Raw genomic sequence first — 17,716 nt, 5'->3', positions numbered from 1 at the left:
TTTTTGTTCCCTTGAAGCATTTTTTGTAAATGAGATTCTTACAACACAGATTAAGCCTCACTATTTTCAGAATTTTTACAAATGAATCTCGATTAACGGGGAAAATGATCAGCAGATTAGTCCATCGTGAAAATAAACATTAGTTGCAGTCCTGTGCAAAAACAGTGAGAGAGTAGCCCCATGTCAGCAAACTACAACAATGAAATTCTGCTTTTCTATAATAATAATAACCTAATTATATAATATCTAACAGTGGCAGGGACATTTTTCTGCATTGAGTACTTTTACTCAAAATATTGTCAGTAGATTTTCCAAACAATATTTATTATATTTTACATACTTTTATTTAAGTAACACTTTCCTTTTAACACAATTAGTGGGTTATTAGTGCTTTTACTTAAGGATCTGTGTACTTGCTCCAACATACTGATCAGTACCAGCATTGATATAACATCAAAAAATAAATAAAAAAAAAAGCTAATACAGCAGGATTTGACCTTCAGACTGACATGACATGGTTGTGAAAATCAAAGCACAATTGTTAAAGAAACATAAAGAACATTTTACATTTCTGAGATGAAAAGAACAATTAAAGTAGTAAACACAGGCGAATGATCTGTCCATTGTGTACTATTGGTCTTGCATCTCTCTCCTTAGCCTCATCCTCTCCTCCTGTAACGTGATGTCCAGGGCTCTGAGCTGTTTCAGGAAGCCATGATTGGGCAGGATGCAGCGGCGCTGGCGCACATGTTCGATAGCATCCACCACAGACAAGCTGTGTTTCATCATCAGGTACGCCAAGACCAGAGTCGCTGACCTGCTCTGACCCATCACGCAGTGCACCAGTACCTTGTCTAGCACAGATGAAGTAAAGATGGATGGATTCATTAGGAGCACGACAGTGGATCCTCTCCAGAGAAAGATTTTGATTTCCTCCAGGACTTACTCTGTGGCTGGCTGAGGGCCTCGTGGATGAACTGGGCTGCAGGGCAGAAGTACTGGGAGATGTTGAAGGTGGGTTTGTCATCAGCCTCGACACCACAGTACTGGATGTCCATGCCGCAGTAGTAATCAGCACCAGTCAGCACATTATTCCACTTTCCCTCTGCTGCATTAAGGACGTGTGTAATACCTAGATCTCTCAGGCCAGGACGCTCCAGCGCTGTTTTTCTGCAAAACACACACTCGACCTGAAGCTGCCATCATGAATATTGACACTTGCTCTGTGTGTGTGCATTTACTCACTCATCCCCAATGTAGATGCTGGGCCAGACCTGGTTCACATGTGCGTACTGAGCCCCTGTGCCGGTCCAGAAGAGCTGCTCCAGGTCTAATGTTCCGGGTGTGATGTAATCACTGTCTGGGTCCACCCGCACCGCTGTGTACGGGTTCCTGCTCTTGGACTTCACCACACATGAGGACATGGCCCACCTGTGCCGCCCAGAAAACACACACACACACACACACACACACACACACACACACACACACACACACACACACACACACACACACACAAACAATGGACTCTTAGTCAGACAGAACAGGACACATTAAGTCACCATTAGCTTTAAGAATGCATGATTGGCTATTTTCACTATTTTCTGATATTTTATAGATCAATCAAGAAAACAACAATCAGATCAATTGAAAATTAATAGAATTGTTAATTGAAACCCTCAGCTACAGTACAGCACCCACCTATATGGAGGATGTAGGGTGTAAGTGCATTGAAATGGATTTCATGCATTTCACATATTTAAAAGTGAAAAATAATGCATATATTCATCTATTTTGGGATCTATACTTAACTAAATAAAAAAAAGTCAATTAAAATGAAATTGAATTTCCAATAAAGATAAGGAAATTATTTTGATTTACCAGTTGGTTTCACATATAAATTCAAATTCAATTACTCATGTGGCGCTCTGGGGTTTTCTTGAGGCCAAACTTCACAACATCAGCTGTTGGATGTAACAAGAGCTCTCCATGGCATCAGACGTCATTTCCTTGTAGCCACCTCACACAAGTTCACGTAAGAGAGTTATTGTTCACTGCCATGACAGGTCAGTAAAGTGAGAACAGCAGAGTGAAGTGCCCCTTAAATGATAATAGATTTGAAACAGTAATAATGAATGAAATAGTACAGAACCAATAAAACAACACACAAACTGTCAAAAATAATCCCTTTTAGTCGCTTTTTGAAAACATTTGAGAATTTATTTAACTTTTTCTATTGTGGAATCTATTGTGAAATTTATCAACCAAGGCAGACAAACACATTAATGTATTTATTAATTTCCTCTATTTTGATGTTCAAAAATCAAAATTTATAATTTGAGATGTTTATCAATGGACACCTTTTAACTTTTCTTTTGTAAATCTCTCAGTTTATTGCTCATTTATATCAACTAATACCATCATGCTCATTAATTTACAACAATATTTAACACACTCTCATTAAAGTGGTATCGTGATGGTCAATGATGAGCTGGAGGTGACCATGATCACTTGCAGAGGTCCGTTTATTCTTCGGGTTGAATGACATAATAAAGTAATAATAAAGTACCACTGAAGAAAAAAAATGACTTACCTCTCTTTTGTGTTTAAATCCGTTCTTGAGCAGGATCACAGAACAGCACGTCAAGTATTCCTCAGTGGATGTGTGTGTGTGCGTGTGTGTGTGTGCGTGTGTGTTTGTGTGTGTGTGTCCACAGAGACCTCCCTCCACAGTAAGCATAAAGGCTGAAAGACAGATCTGGAATGGTAACTGCAACTGCTCTGTCAGGCTCTGTGTTTAAGGTGATATTTTTAGGCAGCTGGGCCACAACACCTGACCTCATCACACACACACACACACACACACACACACACACACACACACACACACACACACACACACACACACACATACATGCTTTCTCACATGTGATATGTGATCTGAGTCCTCTAATGTGACAGTGATTGCTTTCCTCGAGCATTTATGGTAAGGAAGCACAATGAATCATGGGAAACGATGCCAGAGAAGTTTAGTAAGAGCGGCACGTTGCAGTATTGTCATTATAAGAACGTCAGAAATGTGTGGACAGGTGTGGAATCAGTCAGCATTCTTCGGTGTGTAGTTATTTCTGGACACGTAAAACTGAAAGCGTCTATGAGACACACAGATGACATTTCTATTTCTCACATTTGATTCTTTTACAGAAAGTGTGGAGTCAACAGGTGCCTGACTCAGATCAAAGTCTGTTCATTGTCATCATGTGTCATTGTGGTCCTGTCTGCTCTGTGGACTGAGGCTCAGGTCCAGCTGCCTCAGCTGCTCCAGAAATCCAGAGTTGGGTCCGATGTCTCGGTTCAGACGCACAGCGATGATGGCCTCCGCTAACGACAGGCCCTGACAGATCATCAGATATGCCAGAACCAGGGCTCCAGAGCGACTGACCCCCATGGCACAGTGCACAAACACCTTCCCTGGAGGATAAATCGATTAGTTTATTTAATTAGCTTATCTTTGATTTATATTTGACATTTCTTTGTGTAATTCTGATGCTTTATGTTTACACAATTAATTCTGCTGTCACCGACCATTTTTCTTCAGAGCACTGTCTATGAACTGTGCGGCGGAGTTGAAGAAAGGTCCGAGGTTAAACTCTGGATGGTCCGCAGCTTCAATACCGAGGTATTTCACATCAAGGTCGCTGTAGAACTGCTGACCTGTGTTGATCCGGTGTCGACCTGCTGCAGCATTCAGTACGTGAGTCACACCCAGAGAAGAGAGCGTGGCTTTATCCCTCGCCACAGACCTGCAGACCACATCACATGCATGGGGTTCCTTTATTGTATAGTGACAGCTGAAGAGAGACAGAAAAGGGGGCATGACATGCCATGACATGAATCAAACCTGGCTTTGGTACATGCACTGTACAGGTGAGCTACCAGGCGCCCGTGACTGTGATTTTTGTACTCACTCATCTCCGATGTACAGGTTGGGCCAGACTTGGTTGACAGGTGCCACTGGCTTCCTCTTCGTCCACAAAATTTGCCTCAGCTCTGTCACAGATGGTGTTTCCTCCTGGGTTGAGTGACCTCTGCAGTGATAAACATGTGCGTGTGTGTGTATGTGCATGTGCATATGTTGATATTTCTGGCCATGTGTGTGTCTCTTTACAGTGTTTGGGCCTGTCGTCTCCTCCTCCTCTCCCTCTCCAGGCTCATGTCGAGGCCTCTGAGCTGCTGCAGGAAGCCTGGGTTGGGGCAGATGTCTCTGTGCGGCCTGACGGCAGCCACCGCCTCCTGCAGCCTCAGGCCCTCCACAATCATCAGAAAGGCCAGCACCAGTGTTGCAGAGCGGCTCACACCCATCAGACAGTGGACAAACACTCGTCCTGGGACAGGGATATTTGCTGTCACCTCCAGCATCAGATATGCCGCAAAATATTTACTGTATCAGGTACACAACAGCAGCTCTGCCGTAACATCTAAGTGTGACTGACTTGCCTCCCATGGCCAGTGCAGCTCTGATGTACCGTGCTGTTGGATAAAAGAAAGGACTAAGGATGAATTCTATTGCATCATCAGCCTCCACCCCATAATAATCCACTGTCATGTCTCTGTAGAAACGTGGGCCAGTGTTGACGCAGAAGCAGGCTCCAGGCCCGGGGTTTGGACGTCCATGAGCAGCATTTACAATGTGAGTTATGCCCAGACTGTGGAGAGTGCCCTTGTCACGAGCCGCCACCCTGAAACACGATCACACATTCACATCTGTATGAGTGAAGGATGTTATATGTATATGTATGTGTGTGTGCATGTTACTGTGTGTGAACCTACTCGTTGCCTATGTAAAGGTTGGGCCAGACCTGATTGAGGTGTCCAGTTGGTCTCCTGTCGGCCAGCAGGAACTCCTGCAGCTCTGAGACAGAAGGGGGTTCATATGGTGGATCCCTAAGAGACATACTGACACACACACACACACACACACGCACACACACACACACACACACACACACACACACACACACACAGAGTCATGTTTTCATAGTTTTTGGAGACATTACATAGATTATCATTGCTTTTCTAGACACTCATCCTAACCACTCCTTGCCTAATCCTCACCATTACCCTGAAGTTAACCCACATCTTCACACTGAAATTTAGTGTTTTACTGATTTATGTTGTGGGCTTGTTTTGTCCCCATAAGGAGGGCGAGTCCCCACAGTGTGACTGAGTAAACAGTTTTACTAAAAATAAAGTAAAATTCTATAACTATAATCAGGAAAATGTACTAGAATTAAAAGTAAAAGTACTCAACGCAGAAAAATGTCCCCTGTGACTGTTATACTTCTACGTATTATTATATCAATATGTTATTATTACCCACATTTGCATTGAAGTAAGAAGTACAATATTTAGTGGAGTTGAAGCAGAAAGCGCCATGAAAAGAAAATAGTTACATTCCATTAGTGATGCACAAAAAACAAAAAGCATAAAGTGTATTAGCTGCTCACCTTTACATGTTCTGTAGATGGCAAATTGCATACAAAGTTTTCTTTACAATATTCTCACAATGACCTTTTCTGAGAAATATAATGCATATATTCATCTTGAGTGGCAAAACCAGAGATGACAGAAAGAGAAACAAACCTAACAAATCCCCAGACTGACCAGTTTTTACTGAATCATATGAACTTACCTCCATTCGAGTCAGTGCAAACTCTTCTGCTACCGCGCTCGCTCTTATTTGTCTATAAACACTCAGACCCACATGCTACTGTGGCCTGTTTCCTTTTATAACTCTGTAATCATACACTCAAAAACATCCTGCAACAGGCATTTATCTGCAGTTCAGGCACTTAAAAACACATTTAATCCACTCTGACTACATGCCTGAAATGTTATTCTTATGGACAACAATGTGGCATTGTCCTGTGAACTTTAACATTAGCTCAGTTTCCATGACCGCAGAGTGTTATGTAATACACCGCTGTACTGTATGTGTCTCTACCAGGGAGTCTGCTGCTCTGCTCCTTTAAGAAATGTGAGCAAGGCTGTGAATAACATTCACCAGGAACGTGTTGCCTTCAGCTTTTCCATAAATCAAACACGTAGGTTGTGCTCACTGCATGTTGTAACAGGAAGAAAAATGGATGGATGGAAGAATAACAAGGTACCTTAAAGTTAAATGTTGTTAAAAAGTGTAATGTGCATAAAACATAACACTCATTTTATGTCCATCCAGTCGAAATATTTCAATGAGATAAAATGTCATAAAATATATGTAAAATGTCTTTAATGCACATGCACAATGACACATAATGCTGCATTTACAAAGCTTGTGGACACTGACAGGTAACGTTTGAATGCAGTTTGAATATGAAAAACAGACCTCAATATGACAGTGTAATTCAATATTTACATTTCACAACATGTGATCACACAGAAGTTAAAAAGAAGACAACCTGAGAAATAACCACCACCAAGCTCTCACCTCTAACAGCATCATACACATTCTGATAGCAAATCATTATTTACAGATAATGTCCATACTGATTACGGTGGAGTGTGACATGGAAACACATGGAAAGAGATGGAGGTCTTGAAGAGACTAATGTCTAATGTGTTGAAAGAGGTGTCAGAGAAGAGGACACAACCTCCGCTTGAGTGTCAGCTGTTCATCCAGCTTGATGAGGAGCGACAGGAAATTCTGGTTGGGGTAAATGGGTCGTTTTTGCATGACGCGCCTCAGAGCATCTCTCAGAGAGAGGCGCTGCCGCAGCATCAAGTAAGCCAGGACCAAAGTGGATGATCGACTGATGCCCATGATGCAATGCACCAGCACTTTTCCTGTAAAGCGGGACGGAGAGTGTGAAAGAAAATAGAAGAAATGTACAGAACTATAAGCGTTTTGATGAGATAGTGGGTGTCACATTCACATTCTGTACCATCTTTGGTCTTCAAGGCTTTGTGTATGAAGTCAGCTGCAGGTTTGAAGTACTGACTGAGGTCAAAGCGGTCTGAATCCTCTGCCGGGATGCCAAAGTAAACGCAGGTGCTCCCGTAAAAACTCTGGTCCCCGATGCTGCCCTGCTTGGAGTGCGCTGCATTCAGGACATGAGTGATGCCAAGCTTATGTAACGTCTTTCTATTCTGTGCTACGGCCCTGGAAACAGACAAAAAAGACATGCACACCAGGAATAAAGAGGAAACATCCGAGACAGCATCGTGGATTGATATTAAGATGACACACAGGGATTGCAGGCTAATAAAACTGATCAGTTTCTCTCTTGCAGAGCTCATCAAGGTTTCCTGCAACAGACTCAACAAACACAAAGCACTCACACATTTCCTATGAACAGGTTCGGCCAGACTTCATCCACTGGTGTCAGCTCCAGTGTGCAGGCATCCAAGATGAGCTCTAGCTCTTTAATGAGTGCCAGGTCCCGTGGCTGGTTGCTCCCTGACATTCTCCCTGGACAGAGAGTGCTCCTCCAGCAGACCCCAAAAACTGCTCCTGATGCCTGTGTCCACTGTCCCGTCACCGCCAGAGTCTACAGCTCAGTGAGGGACACGAGCAGGTGGCTGTTTGAATGCCGCTTGGCTCCAAAATTAGCTCTGTGTGTTCGGCGAGGACTCTCTGACTGGATGTAGAGTTATTTAACATTGCTGTTTTATTGATTGCTCTGTTCACTGATGCCAGTGGTCCAGGGTGGGGGTGGGTGAGACAGGGACTTTCTGTGTCACCACTGAGGTCACATCGGGAGAGGGCAGGGGAGGGGAGGGTGGGACACAGACGAACTGTTTAGTGCATGCATTCAGTAAATGGTACAAATGGAAACAGTCTTGCATGGTGTTGGTCTAAATGAGCACATTGACTTCTGCTGACTAGGGGAGGACAATTCCATGGTTTATTTTGTTCATTTTGCTTCATTTGACCTTTCGGCCTGCAGTTTTCGGTCCAGGTCTATAAGCTGTCGCAGGAAGCCTCTGTTTGGGAAAATCCAGCGTTTTTGTTGCACACAGCGTGCAGAGGACAGGAGGCTGAGGCGGTGATGAATCATCAGGTAGGCAAGGACCAACGCAGCTGAGCGACTCACACCCACAGCACAGTGCACAAACACCTTTCCTGGAAAACACAGAGGACACAAAGACAACACAGGGCGCTTCTATGTAGTATCACCTGTAGAGAGGTGTGTGGCAGCTTACAGTACCTCCTGATGTCAAAGCCTGGTGAATGAACTCAGCAGCAGGGTAGAAAAAAGGTGAAAGGTCAAATGTTGGCAGGTCGTTGGCCGGGACTCCGTAGTATTTCACTGTGGTTCCATAAAAGTCATCACTGCCCTTACAGCACAGTTTTCCATGCGATGCATTCAGAACATGAGTGATGCCCAGCTGCCAGAGGCCAAGCTTGTCATGAGACATAAACCTGAGACAAATACCAAATTTTATTAATCCTTTCAACAACTCAGACACACATACCTGAACTCAAACAAGGTGTAGGATACTCACATGTCTCCCAGATACAGGTTGGGCCACACTTCATCTCCATGGCGACATGAGCGGGGAGCTGAATGTAAAACCTCCTCCAGCTCTTGGAGAGAGGGGATCTCCCACATCCTGTTTGGATCCTCGGTCGCACATGTGCACTTTTGCTCCTCTTGTGGTTCTGTGTTGGCGACATTTCTCTGCTCAGAGTCTTGTGGACCACATCTCACCTCAGAGGCAGTACCTGGGGCTGGTTTCCTGTCGGCCATCTCTCAGTTTTAGAGGGCGTTATTTCACTCAAACTAAATCTGGCCGCTCTCTGTTGCCTTTGCTGTGACTGCTGCATCACTCAGCCTCTGACAGTCAGAGACAGGTGGTGCATTTTTGCACAGTCATAGTCTCAGCCAAACTCTCACTCATGGAAATGTATTTACAATTACATTGCTGGTTTTAAAAAGAGCGCAAATTCAAACCGTCCATCGAAAAAATAAAATTAAATAACGTGAAATTTATAAATAAATCCACTTTTTCTATATGCTCGTGGAGAAACCTGTAAACAGATCCTAGTGTAGTTCCTAAATGCGGCCAGCAGATGTCAGTGTGCCTAAAGCAGCAGCCCTGCACGAGGCCACCGACTCCTCTTACCAGGTGTTGTTTATTCTTGCCTCTTCCTGTTTGCTGTTGCCTAGTTGTCAGAAGCATGTTGGCCGTGAAAAAGTACTGCGAGTTGAGACGTGCACAGGCAGCTCACCCACATCCTCTGACGGCGCAGTGACAGAGGATTTCTGGTAAGAGAGGAAACTCCTGTTTGATATTCGCTTTAAAAGTCACTTTGAAACGACTTAAACTACTTTCTGCGACTTAGTTTGTCCTCATCTGAACATCCACTCTTCTTTTATTTCTGTCTGCGTGAAGGCAACAATGTCAGAACTTTTCCACGTAATGATAGAAATGTGATTTTAATCTCTCAGAATTGATCTCATGCTGGAATGAAGCAGTGTGTCGCTGCATTGTGACCCTGTGGTGAACAGACTATGATCCCTTTGTCAAGCTGTGTGTGTGTGTGTGTGTGTGTGTGTGTGTGAGTGTGTGTGTGTGTGTGTGTGTGTGTGTGTGTGTGTGTGTGTGTGTGTGTGTGTGTGTGTGTGTGTGTGTGAGACACACACACACACACACACACACACACACACACACACACACACACACACACTGAAGGGCTTTCTCTGTCACAGCTGTGTGTCACTGTGACTCACTGTAAGCCAGCCAAACAAGCTGACATGGCTCTTATGAATCCCTAAGTAAAGCCTCAGACAGAGAAGCTGCACGATGTTGCCAGTAAAATGTAGAGGCTGATTAAATATAGCTGATTTCTGTGTGAGGGGAACAGCAGCGGCCACACAGGTGAGTTACTTTAGACTTCAGACATGCACATGTTTAATACTGATCAGCTGATTAGCTGTTACTGCTCTGTATGGATCCTCCGCTGCCAGCCAGCTTGAGTTGGTGTGATGATCGTTCATCAGCAGCCTCAGTTTCGATCTAATTTCCTGCTGTTTCTTAAATAGTTTGCTAGTGTTGATACTGTGATGTCATGTTAGGTGTGACTGAGAATCTAAGGGCGATTAGCTCAATTCAACAGTCAGGACATTAGACCAGAGGTGGATGAAGTATTCAGATCCTTTACTCAAGGTAAGGTACTAATACCACACTGTGAAAGTACTCCACTACAAGTAAAAGTTCTGCAAAAGCTTACTTTAGTAGAAGTATGTGAGTATTATAAGCAACATATGCTTGAAGTATGAAAAGTAAAAGTACTCTCTGTGCAGTAAAAGGTATGTTGCGTTTTACTGCTGTAGATGTTAAGCTTATTTTAGCTACTTTGAATACTGTATCATATTCCATGAGACCATCATCTGTTTGTAGAGTCACCATCCCGTGAGAAGTCAGCTTGCCGTGAGCTCAGAAAAACCCTGTTTTCAGCTTTGGGATGATGCATTTTCCTGCTAATCCAAGAGGAAGTTTTTAATAGTTTACTTAGCTGAAGAGCGCAGGAGAAGTAATAAAGCAAAACTGCATCCTTCAGTTTATCAAAAATGTTTCAAAATCAACAAATTTGGAGAAGCATGGTTTTTGCTGGACAGGAGGGGTATAAAACATTGTAACCTGAAAAGTAACTTAAGCTGTCTGACAAATGTAGTGGAGTAACAAGTACAATATTAGCCTCTGAGATGTAAGAGTCACATTTAAAGTTGCATAAAATGGAAATACTCAAGTGAAGTACCTCAAATTTGTACATTTATTGATATTTCATCATAGTAATAAGTCTAATAAAAAGCCTTAGTGCTATCTAATGCATTACTGGAAACTGCAGGCTGCTTACTACAGCTATTATAAAGGCTGTATCTGCTGTCCAATCAGCACGTTTCGCTCACATTGAGCAGTGAACAGGAGTACAGTCAGTGCTGGTTGAGCCTCGCAGACCTTTGGAGCAGTAGGGAGCACGGGGCGAGCAGCGCTGTGCCGAGCTTATCAGAGGCCAAAGGATAAACCCGAGAAAAGCACAGAGCAGAGAGTCAGCGTTTCATCAGCTCCCGACTCCGTCTGCTGACGAGGAACCGATTTACTCTGCTTGTTTTGTGTAAACCCCGGATGGTCAGTGACTCCCTGTTTTCCAGTATGAAATGACGTCTATGGAACAGAGAGGATGGTCACACTCAGTTAGGTTGAATTCCTGTTCTGGTTTGCCACATGAAACACAAGCTCTGTGTATCAGTGCATGGTGTGAGAGCATACATACACTGTCAGCTGCTGATCTAGTGCACAGTCATAGATCTGAACACAGATGATGTAATAGCACTGAGAAGCCTGCAGTGTATAGTGCAGGCTACTCAGCAAATAAGAGCACAAACAAGCAGATTACCTCTACAGTACACCGACTGATGTCCTGATCAGTCAGAGTGCAACATTTCTGCCACAGGATGTATTAATGACTGTATTTCAGTCTTTTTTTTTTTTTTTTTTTTTAATAATTTATGAGTCATTTTTGTCATTTATTAAGCAAAAGTGCATTTTTTCCCATTCTTAAAATGTCACATTCTGCTGCTTTTCTCTGTTTTATATAATTGAGGGCTGCAGCTAATGATTCTGTTTATCATTTAGTCTATTCACTGTCAAAAAATGGAGCTTAGCTGTTAACCAGAACCAAGAGGGGAGAGCTCATTAGTCTGGTTTTAGGTGCTCTGCACTGGCTTCCTGTGTAGAATTGATTTTAAGGTCCTCCTTGTACGCAAAGCCCTTAATGGGTTAGGACTAAGCTACATTGCTAAATCCTTTGTTCAGTATTTGCCTTTAAGAACACTGCAATCATCTGCTGCTGGTCTATTGGAGGTTTCCAGCATCAGCTTAAAGAAAATCAGGGATGCAGCCTTTGTCCATTATGCCCCAAAGCTCTGGAACACTCTACCTTTAGATATCAGGGAAGCAGCTCACTGAACATTTTTAAAAGACAGCTAAAATTATTAATTCATTAATTTTTTGCCAACTATGTCAATAATAGATTAATCATTTGCACAAATGCCAGAAATGGGATTATCCCTGTAGGGATTTCTTTTTTTCTGTCTTCTCTCAATGTAAAATGAGTCTTTGGGTTTCAGACTGTTGATTGGATAAAATTTGAAGGCATCACACCGAACTCTGGTAAAAGGTCTGTCGTTTGATAGACCAAACAACGAGTTGATTGAGAAAGTAAATGGAATAGATAAGTAAAGTAATTGTTAGTGGGAGCTGAGCTCATTTGTTCTGTCGTGATTGATAGTATGCAAATTGAGGAGAGTGATGAAGACAGTGACGAAATCAAGAGATGAAAACAGCACAGACACAAATGGTGCTCAGATATCAAAAGTTAATTATCAGGCACTCCATGAATTAATGCTGTGCATGTCTGTATCTGCAGTGGTATGGCACCGTCAGAGGACAGTGTGAGTGCCTGGAGCTGCAAGCAGGTGGCCCAGTGGCTGCAGGACGAAGGTTTCGGGGAGTATGTGGAGTTACTGTGCACCCAGCACCGCCTGGATGGCCTCAGCCTCCTGGCTCTGACTGAGGCTGACCTGCGCGGGCCCCCGCTGGGCCTCACTGTGCTGGGAGACATCAAGAGGCTGATCATGGCCCTCCGCCGGCTCCAGAGACAGAACCAGGCCCAGCTGGAGGAGCTGGGTCTCCGGCCTACAGACAGTCTCCCTGCTGGGCTCTCGCAGGGCGCCTCAGGGGTCGAGTGGAGCTGCGACAGAGCCGACAGGAGGCATAACGGAGGTGAGCGCTCGTGTAACGGGACTGAGCTGCGGCTGAGGAGCGGTGATAGATCTGGAAACAGTTCAGGAGCGGTACTGTGTCACATACACTCCAACGGGAGGTGTAGGCAGCACCTGGCGGGTAGATTGGACCCAGAGGTTTGGAAGACGGTCATCAGTTCCTTGTATGTTTTTTTTGTGTTTGGATTCACATCCTTTGTCATGGTCATCGTACATGAGCGTGTCCCTGACATGAGGACGTACCCGCCACTGCCTGACATATTTCTGGACAGGTACATTATCAGTGCATGTTGAGCAACTCCCCAGACTCCACAGTTCATGTACACACTCTCTTATCACTCTTGTCTAATCTACACACTGATACACATGTTTTTGTACTCCGACAGTGTTCCCAGAATCCCGTGGGCTTTTGCAATGGCTGAAGCCTGTGGTGTTATCCTGTGTTACATGTTTCTGTTGATCCTGCTCCTTCACAAACACAGGTAGTCCACAGTTCACACTATTCCCATTACTGATGCACTCGTTCTTCATCTAAATGACTGCAGGTTGTGAGGTGCCTGGTGAGGAATGGCTTGTGATGTTTTTGTCTCTATTTCAGGTCCATTCTCTTCAGACGGCTGTGTTCTTTGATGGGAACTGTGTTTTTGCTTCGTTGTTGCACCATGTTTGTCACCTCGCTCTCTGTGCCTGGCCAGCACCTGAAATGTGCCAGTAAGGTGGGGAACACACATGAGATTATGTGAAGAATAAATACGGTTTGTCATTGTCAGATCTCAAGTGGCCACTAACTGTTGTTGCTACTGGCAGTGTTACGGTTTATTCTTGGCTCAGCTTCCCACTGTGATAATAGATGAACAGCTGCCACTGTGATTCACAGCACGACTGAAAGCTGATGTCTTTTGTTCCCCAGACGTACGGTGATACCTTGGGAAAGATACAGAGGGCGCTAGCTATCTGGAGTGGATTTGGGATGACTCTGACAGGCGTTCAAACGTGTGGCGACTACATGTTCAGCGGACATACTGTTGTCATCACAATGCTCAACTTTTTCGTGACTGAATGTGAGTGTTAAAACTTTGGTTTGCCTCCAACTACAGAATGCAAGGCTTCAGAGATTGTGTGACCTTTGTTAAAGGATTAAGCTTATTCATTATTTTTCATATTGTCAACAAATCCCATGGAAAGGTCAAAACCAACATTCTGCTCATCCATCTCTCTATACTGTCTTCCCTGCCCTGTCTGTGGCTCTCAATCGCCAGCCTGCTGGTTTCTATTGAAGAAATCTTTAGAAATTGGTCAGAAATGTATGTAACTTAGTGTACTAAGGAGTATTTAACAGTAGCATGTAAATATTATTTGTCATAATGGAGGGACATGTCACCCAGTGCAACATTGTGGCTCACTGATGTTATTAATAGTTTTTTTGATAACAGTGGAGTACTATGGTACTGAGGCATAACTTATGTTAGACATTGAATAAGCTGGGCACTGTTTTTATGTAGCAAACGCTATTTGAGCAGGAATAAATACTGCCTTTGTTGGGGACTACTTTCAGCTGTGGACTAATACATTTTTGTTGTGCAAATCAGTAACAGCAGGAGGGTGTAGATGGGATTGATTCAACATAAATTTCAGTGGCCTGTTGCACCAGCAGTATGCATGATTTCTCTTAAGTTAGGGTGCAAAGTTCACACTAAACAAGACATTGAAGCTTTGTTACATACTGAAGCTGTGTCGATATTTGGTTGCATCATCTTTTTGCAACAAAAATGTATGAAAACTAGGACGAAGCGTTATGATTAAGTGATCACGATACAACTTTAATCTGCAGAAAGTGCAAAATAACAGTGACATCAAGTGGTGAAACTATCAACTACAACATGCTATATGCTATGTCAGGCTTTGGCTAGGAGGATCAGTTCACTGTTGGGTTTGGTCTTTTCATGGGATTTTTTTGACAGAATCAAAACTTTCATCAGGTCCTTTAATTATCCCATTCAATTGCAGACACTCCACGAACCTGGAATCTGATTCACACCATCTCCTGGGTGTTAAACCTGTTTGGGATTTTCTTCATTCTGGCGGCTCACGAGCACTACTCCATTGACGTGTTCATCGCCTTCTACATCACCACCCGCCTCTTCCTCTACTACCACACGTTGGCCAACACGCGTGCCTACCAGCACAGTCGAAGGGCGCGCATTTGGTTCCCCATGTTCTCCTTCTTTGAATGCAATGTGAACGGACCTGTCCCCAACCAGTATCACTGGCCCTTCAAGAAACCTGCCTTCATGAAAACTCTGATTGGCTAGAGTGTTCTTCCAAAGATCAGCGGGTGGAGTGTACGTAGACTTTTTGCTTGAGATGCTGCTGCTCATCTTTGGATGGTTTTAAGTTTATTATGTGAGATTGTTTCCTCTCACTTGTACAAATGGATTCTCTTTATTTTGTCAATTGAGGGTATGTTTAAAGGAATAGTTTGACTTTTTGGCAAGTAATGGAAAGTAAGGTGAGAAGATTAACACCACTTGCATTTCTGTCTGTTTAAATATGAAGCTGAAGCCAGCAGCTAGTTAGCTTAGCTTGGTATAAAGGCTGGATACAAAGGAAACAGTTAGCCTGGTTCTGTTAGTACCAACACCTTTAAGCTCTCTAAAGCCCATTGTTTTCAGCCTTCATGCTAAGCTAACCCACTGCTGCCAGTCGTGCCATATTTAGCATACAAACACAGGAAAGGTCTCGGATCTTCTCATACAACTGTACACAGGAAAGTGGAGAAGCATGTTTTCCAAAATGTTACTGCCAAGTCAAAGAAAGAAATGTGGTTTATTGTGGGGCATAAAAGCTGCAGGCGCAGATCATTTTCTTGGAGATTTATTTGCCTTTGATCACTTTCTGCATTCACGTTCCACTTTGGGGATGTTTAAGGCTCACTAATGTTATTGTAGCGGTCTGTCGGTTATTAGTCTCACTCAACATTTAATGTGATGGCAGGTTGATACTTGGTGACAGTTCACATGCTGGTTTGCTGCAAACAGATTTGACACCTGTTTGGTTGCGACTACCAAACAAGCAATTGTTGCTTTTGATGTGCAATGAGAAAACCGCTTCCTGTTCTCCACTGAAAGAGCTTTGTTTCAGTCCCTTTTTTATTTTTTTCAGTTACACTTAATAAAGTGAACTTCGAGGCTTTGTTGTATTCAATAATGGCACCATTGGGATTGTGTAGTTTCTCACATTGACAGTTGAAATGTCGGAACATTTATTGTAATGTTCATTCCTGCCAATCAGCCCTAATCTTGCTTTGATACTGTGTTTGGGTTTTCTATTTTTTACAGGTTGTTCGTGATCTAATGAGCATAGAAATGTATGGAGCTGGATTTTGTTGAAGCTTTATTGTCCACAGTTTTCCTCTCTTGCACAGACTTATTGTCATTACAGCTGTTGAGAAACAGCTGTAAGGGCAGAGTTTCAAAGTACATTGTTTACTATGTCATGGTTGATCCAAACTATATCTTTTTAATAATTGTTTACGATTTGTGGCTTTATTTGCAATGCAATTAATTTATCTCAGTAATAAATGTTTACAGATAAGGAGAACAGTTTTTATATTTCAGACTTTCCTTGGCTGCTTTTTCACTAATGTGTTTCTTTTTGCATTTGTTGAATAAAGTGGATTAAAAAATATTATTGCAAATTCTGATTTCTTGTGAGTTCGTACTAAGAACTAATGACATCTGTGAAAATGTCCTGATTCAGTGTGATGGAGTTTTCGCACACATCAGCTTTGTGTTGACCAGCTCAGTGATTCAATGTTAGGCAAAATGCACCATTTGTTATATTATTATTAATAACTTTATTATTAGTTAGAGTTTTTGATGATAGTAAAAGCAAATAAAGCCATATTAAAGTGGTATGTTAGTAAATAATAAGAGTGGCAAATGATGATTCCTTCACATGTTAAAATTATTACACAAATCTTAATACTGCAGGTAAGGTGCAAATACTTTTAAATGGTATATGATGGACTGATCGAGCTGTCTTGCATAATGTAAACTAAATCCTTTCTGCAGTTCTACGTCTATGTTTTAATTTCTTATTTTCATATGCAGTATGATGCAGATAAAGTGTATTTTGCATTGAAAGTTGCATATTAAGTACTGTTTTCTTTAATACTGAGTCCTTTGGAATGATGACGAATCACCTAAATACACGCAAGGAGCTCCAATGCTGAAACCTGCTGACACTTGGAGTAAAACAGGTTTTCTTTCTGAGGGGGGATTTTAAGTCTCCATCACATAATATGATTGCTGTTGTTTGCTGCTGTTGTCCTTTAGGTTCTTAAAACAATGTTTTGGATTAAGGTGATTCAGGAGAAATGCATGAATACACAGCAGAGACTATAAAACTTGCACCGCGCTTACAGATGTCTTTTATTTACTCCTTCTCTCCATGTGTTTGTTTGTCCGATGGGACTGGTTGGCTTGTGCCACTCTGGCTGCTTCTTCCAGGAATTAGAGATCAAAGATTTGAAAAACCCTCCAAAAGGTGAGTCAACAGGATTATAGCTGGAAGAGGTACGATATCAGCCACAGATCTGATGCAGTGGAAACTGTTATCTGCTGTGTTTGACAGAGGTTGGACAAATCAGCATTACAGTTCTTCTCCATCTGTCGCAGAGTTTCACTGGAATTCATTATCCAGCTGGTGTGTTTACTGAACACCTGCCAACTGACTCAAAACCACACCTATGCACACACTGATACATACTTACACTCAGTCAACACCACAAATTTAGCAGAGCTTGATAAAAGGGTCAACAGCTCCTCTCAACTGTGTTTTATTTCTCTACCTGCAGGCTGTGTGGATGAGGATGGAAAGCAGCATGATTTGGGGTCTGAATGGGTGAGTCACTGCATGGCATGCTC

The 17,716-nt window shown here is 42.8% G+C and overlaps 6 protein-coding genes across 7 annotated transcripts; 1 reads left to right on the top strand and 5 right to left on the bottom strand.

Moving 5' to 3' along the window:
• Nucleotides 1-610: 610 nt before the first annotated feature.
• Nucleotides 611-1,424, bottom strand: LOC139341071 (dual specificity phosphatase 29). The gene is made up of 3 exons (XM_070977374.1): nucleotides 1,246-1,424; nucleotides 947-1,170; nucleotides 611-854 (listed from the first exon to the last, which is right to left on the bottom strand). The coding sequence occupies exons 1-3, from the start codon at nucleotides 1,422-1,424 to the stop codon at nucleotides 631-633; spliced, it is 627 nt and encodes a 208-aa protein (XP_070833475.1). The 3' UTR covers nucleotides 611-630.
• Nucleotides 1,425-3,256: 1,832 nt separating this feature from the next.
• On the bottom strand, nucleotides 3,257-4,126 carry LOC139341522 (dual specificity phosphatase 29-like). Its single transcript, XM_070978076.1, has 3 exons — nucleotides 3,969-4,126; nucleotides 3,586-3,803; nucleotides 3,257-3,471 (listed from the first exon to the last, which is right to left on the bottom strand). Exons 1-3 carry the CDS (start codon nucleotides 4,124-4,126, stop codon nucleotides 3,257-3,259), a joined length of 591 nt encoding a protein of 196 aa, XP_070834177.1.
• Nucleotides 4,127-4,164: 38 nt separating this feature from the next.
• Nucleotides 4,165-5,727, bottom strand: LOC139341073 (dual specificity protein phosphatase 13B-like). The gene is made up of 4 exons (XM_070977375.1): nucleotides 5,693-5,727; nucleotides 4,831-4,956; nucleotides 4,498-4,739; nucleotides 4,165-4,385 (listed from the first exon to the last, which is right to left on the bottom strand). The coding sequence occupies exons 2-4, from the start codon at nucleotides 4,953-4,955 to the stop codon at nucleotides 4,165-4,167; spliced, it is 588 nt and encodes a 195-aa protein (XP_070833476.1). The 5' UTR covers nucleotide 4,956; nucleotides 5,693-5,727.
• A 587-nt stretch (nucleotides 5,728-6,314) lies between these two features.
• LOC139341180 (dual specificity protein phosphatase 13A) lies at nucleotides 6,315-7,610 on the bottom strand. The gene is made up of 3 exons (XM_070977557.1): nucleotides 7,339-7,610; nucleotides 6,942-7,159; nucleotides 6,315-6,843 (listed from the first exon to the last, which is right to left on the bottom strand). Exons 1-3 carry the CDS (start codon nucleotides 7,461-7,463, stop codon nucleotides 6,632-6,634), a joined length of 555 nt encoding a protein of 184 aa, XP_070833658.1. The 5' UTR covers nucleotides 7,464-7,610; the 3' UTR covers nucleotides 6,315-6,631.
• Nucleotides 7,611-7,913: 303 nt separating this feature from the next.
• Nucleotides 7,914-8,750, bottom strand: LOC139341521 (dual specificity protein phosphatase 13A). The gene is made up of 3 exons (XM_070978075.1): nucleotides 8,506-8,750; nucleotides 8,208-8,422; nucleotides 7,914-8,122 (listed from the first exon to the last, which is right to left on the bottom strand). Exons 1-3 carry the CDS (start codon nucleotides 8,748-8,750, stop codon nucleotides 7,914-7,916), a joined length of 669 nt encoding a protein of 222 aa, XP_070834176.1.
• Nucleotides 8,751-9,160: 410 nt separating this feature from the next.
• LOC139341762 (sphingomyelin synthase-related protein 1-like) lies at nucleotides 9,161-16,482 on the top strand. Of its 2 annotated transcripts, none has more exons than XM_070978440.1 (6): nucleotides 9,161-9,269; nucleotides 12,434-13,060; nucleotides 13,175-13,270; nucleotides 13,387-13,504; nucleotides 13,699-13,849; nucleotides 14,796-16,482. In XM_070978440.1, the coding sequence occupies exons 2-6, from the start codon at nucleotides 12,438-12,440 to the stop codon at nucleotides 15,098-15,100; spliced, it is 1,293 nt and encodes a 430-aa protein (XP_070834541.1). In that variant the 5' UTR covers nucleotides 9,161-9,269; nucleotides 12,434-12,437; the 3' UTR covers nucleotides 15,101-16,482. The 2 variants fall into 2 exon arrangements, with proteins under 2 accessions (XP_070834541.1, XP_070834542.1); XM_070978441.1 differs by lacking the exon at nucleotides 9,161-9,269 and adding an exon at nucleotides 9,728-9,882.
• Nucleotides 16,483-17,716: the final 1,234 nt, after the last annotated feature.

The sequence above is a fragment of the Chaetodon trifascialis genome, chromosome 13, assembly GCF_039877785.1.
Source record: "Chaetodon trifascialis isolate fChaTrf1 chromosome 13, fChaTrf1.hap1, whole genome shotgun sequence".
NCBI lineage: Eukaryota > Metazoa > Chordata > Actinopteri > Chaetodontiformes > Chaetodontidae > Chaetodon > Chaetodon trifascialis.
This window is presented reverse-complemented; position numbering and strand designations above follow the sequence as displayed.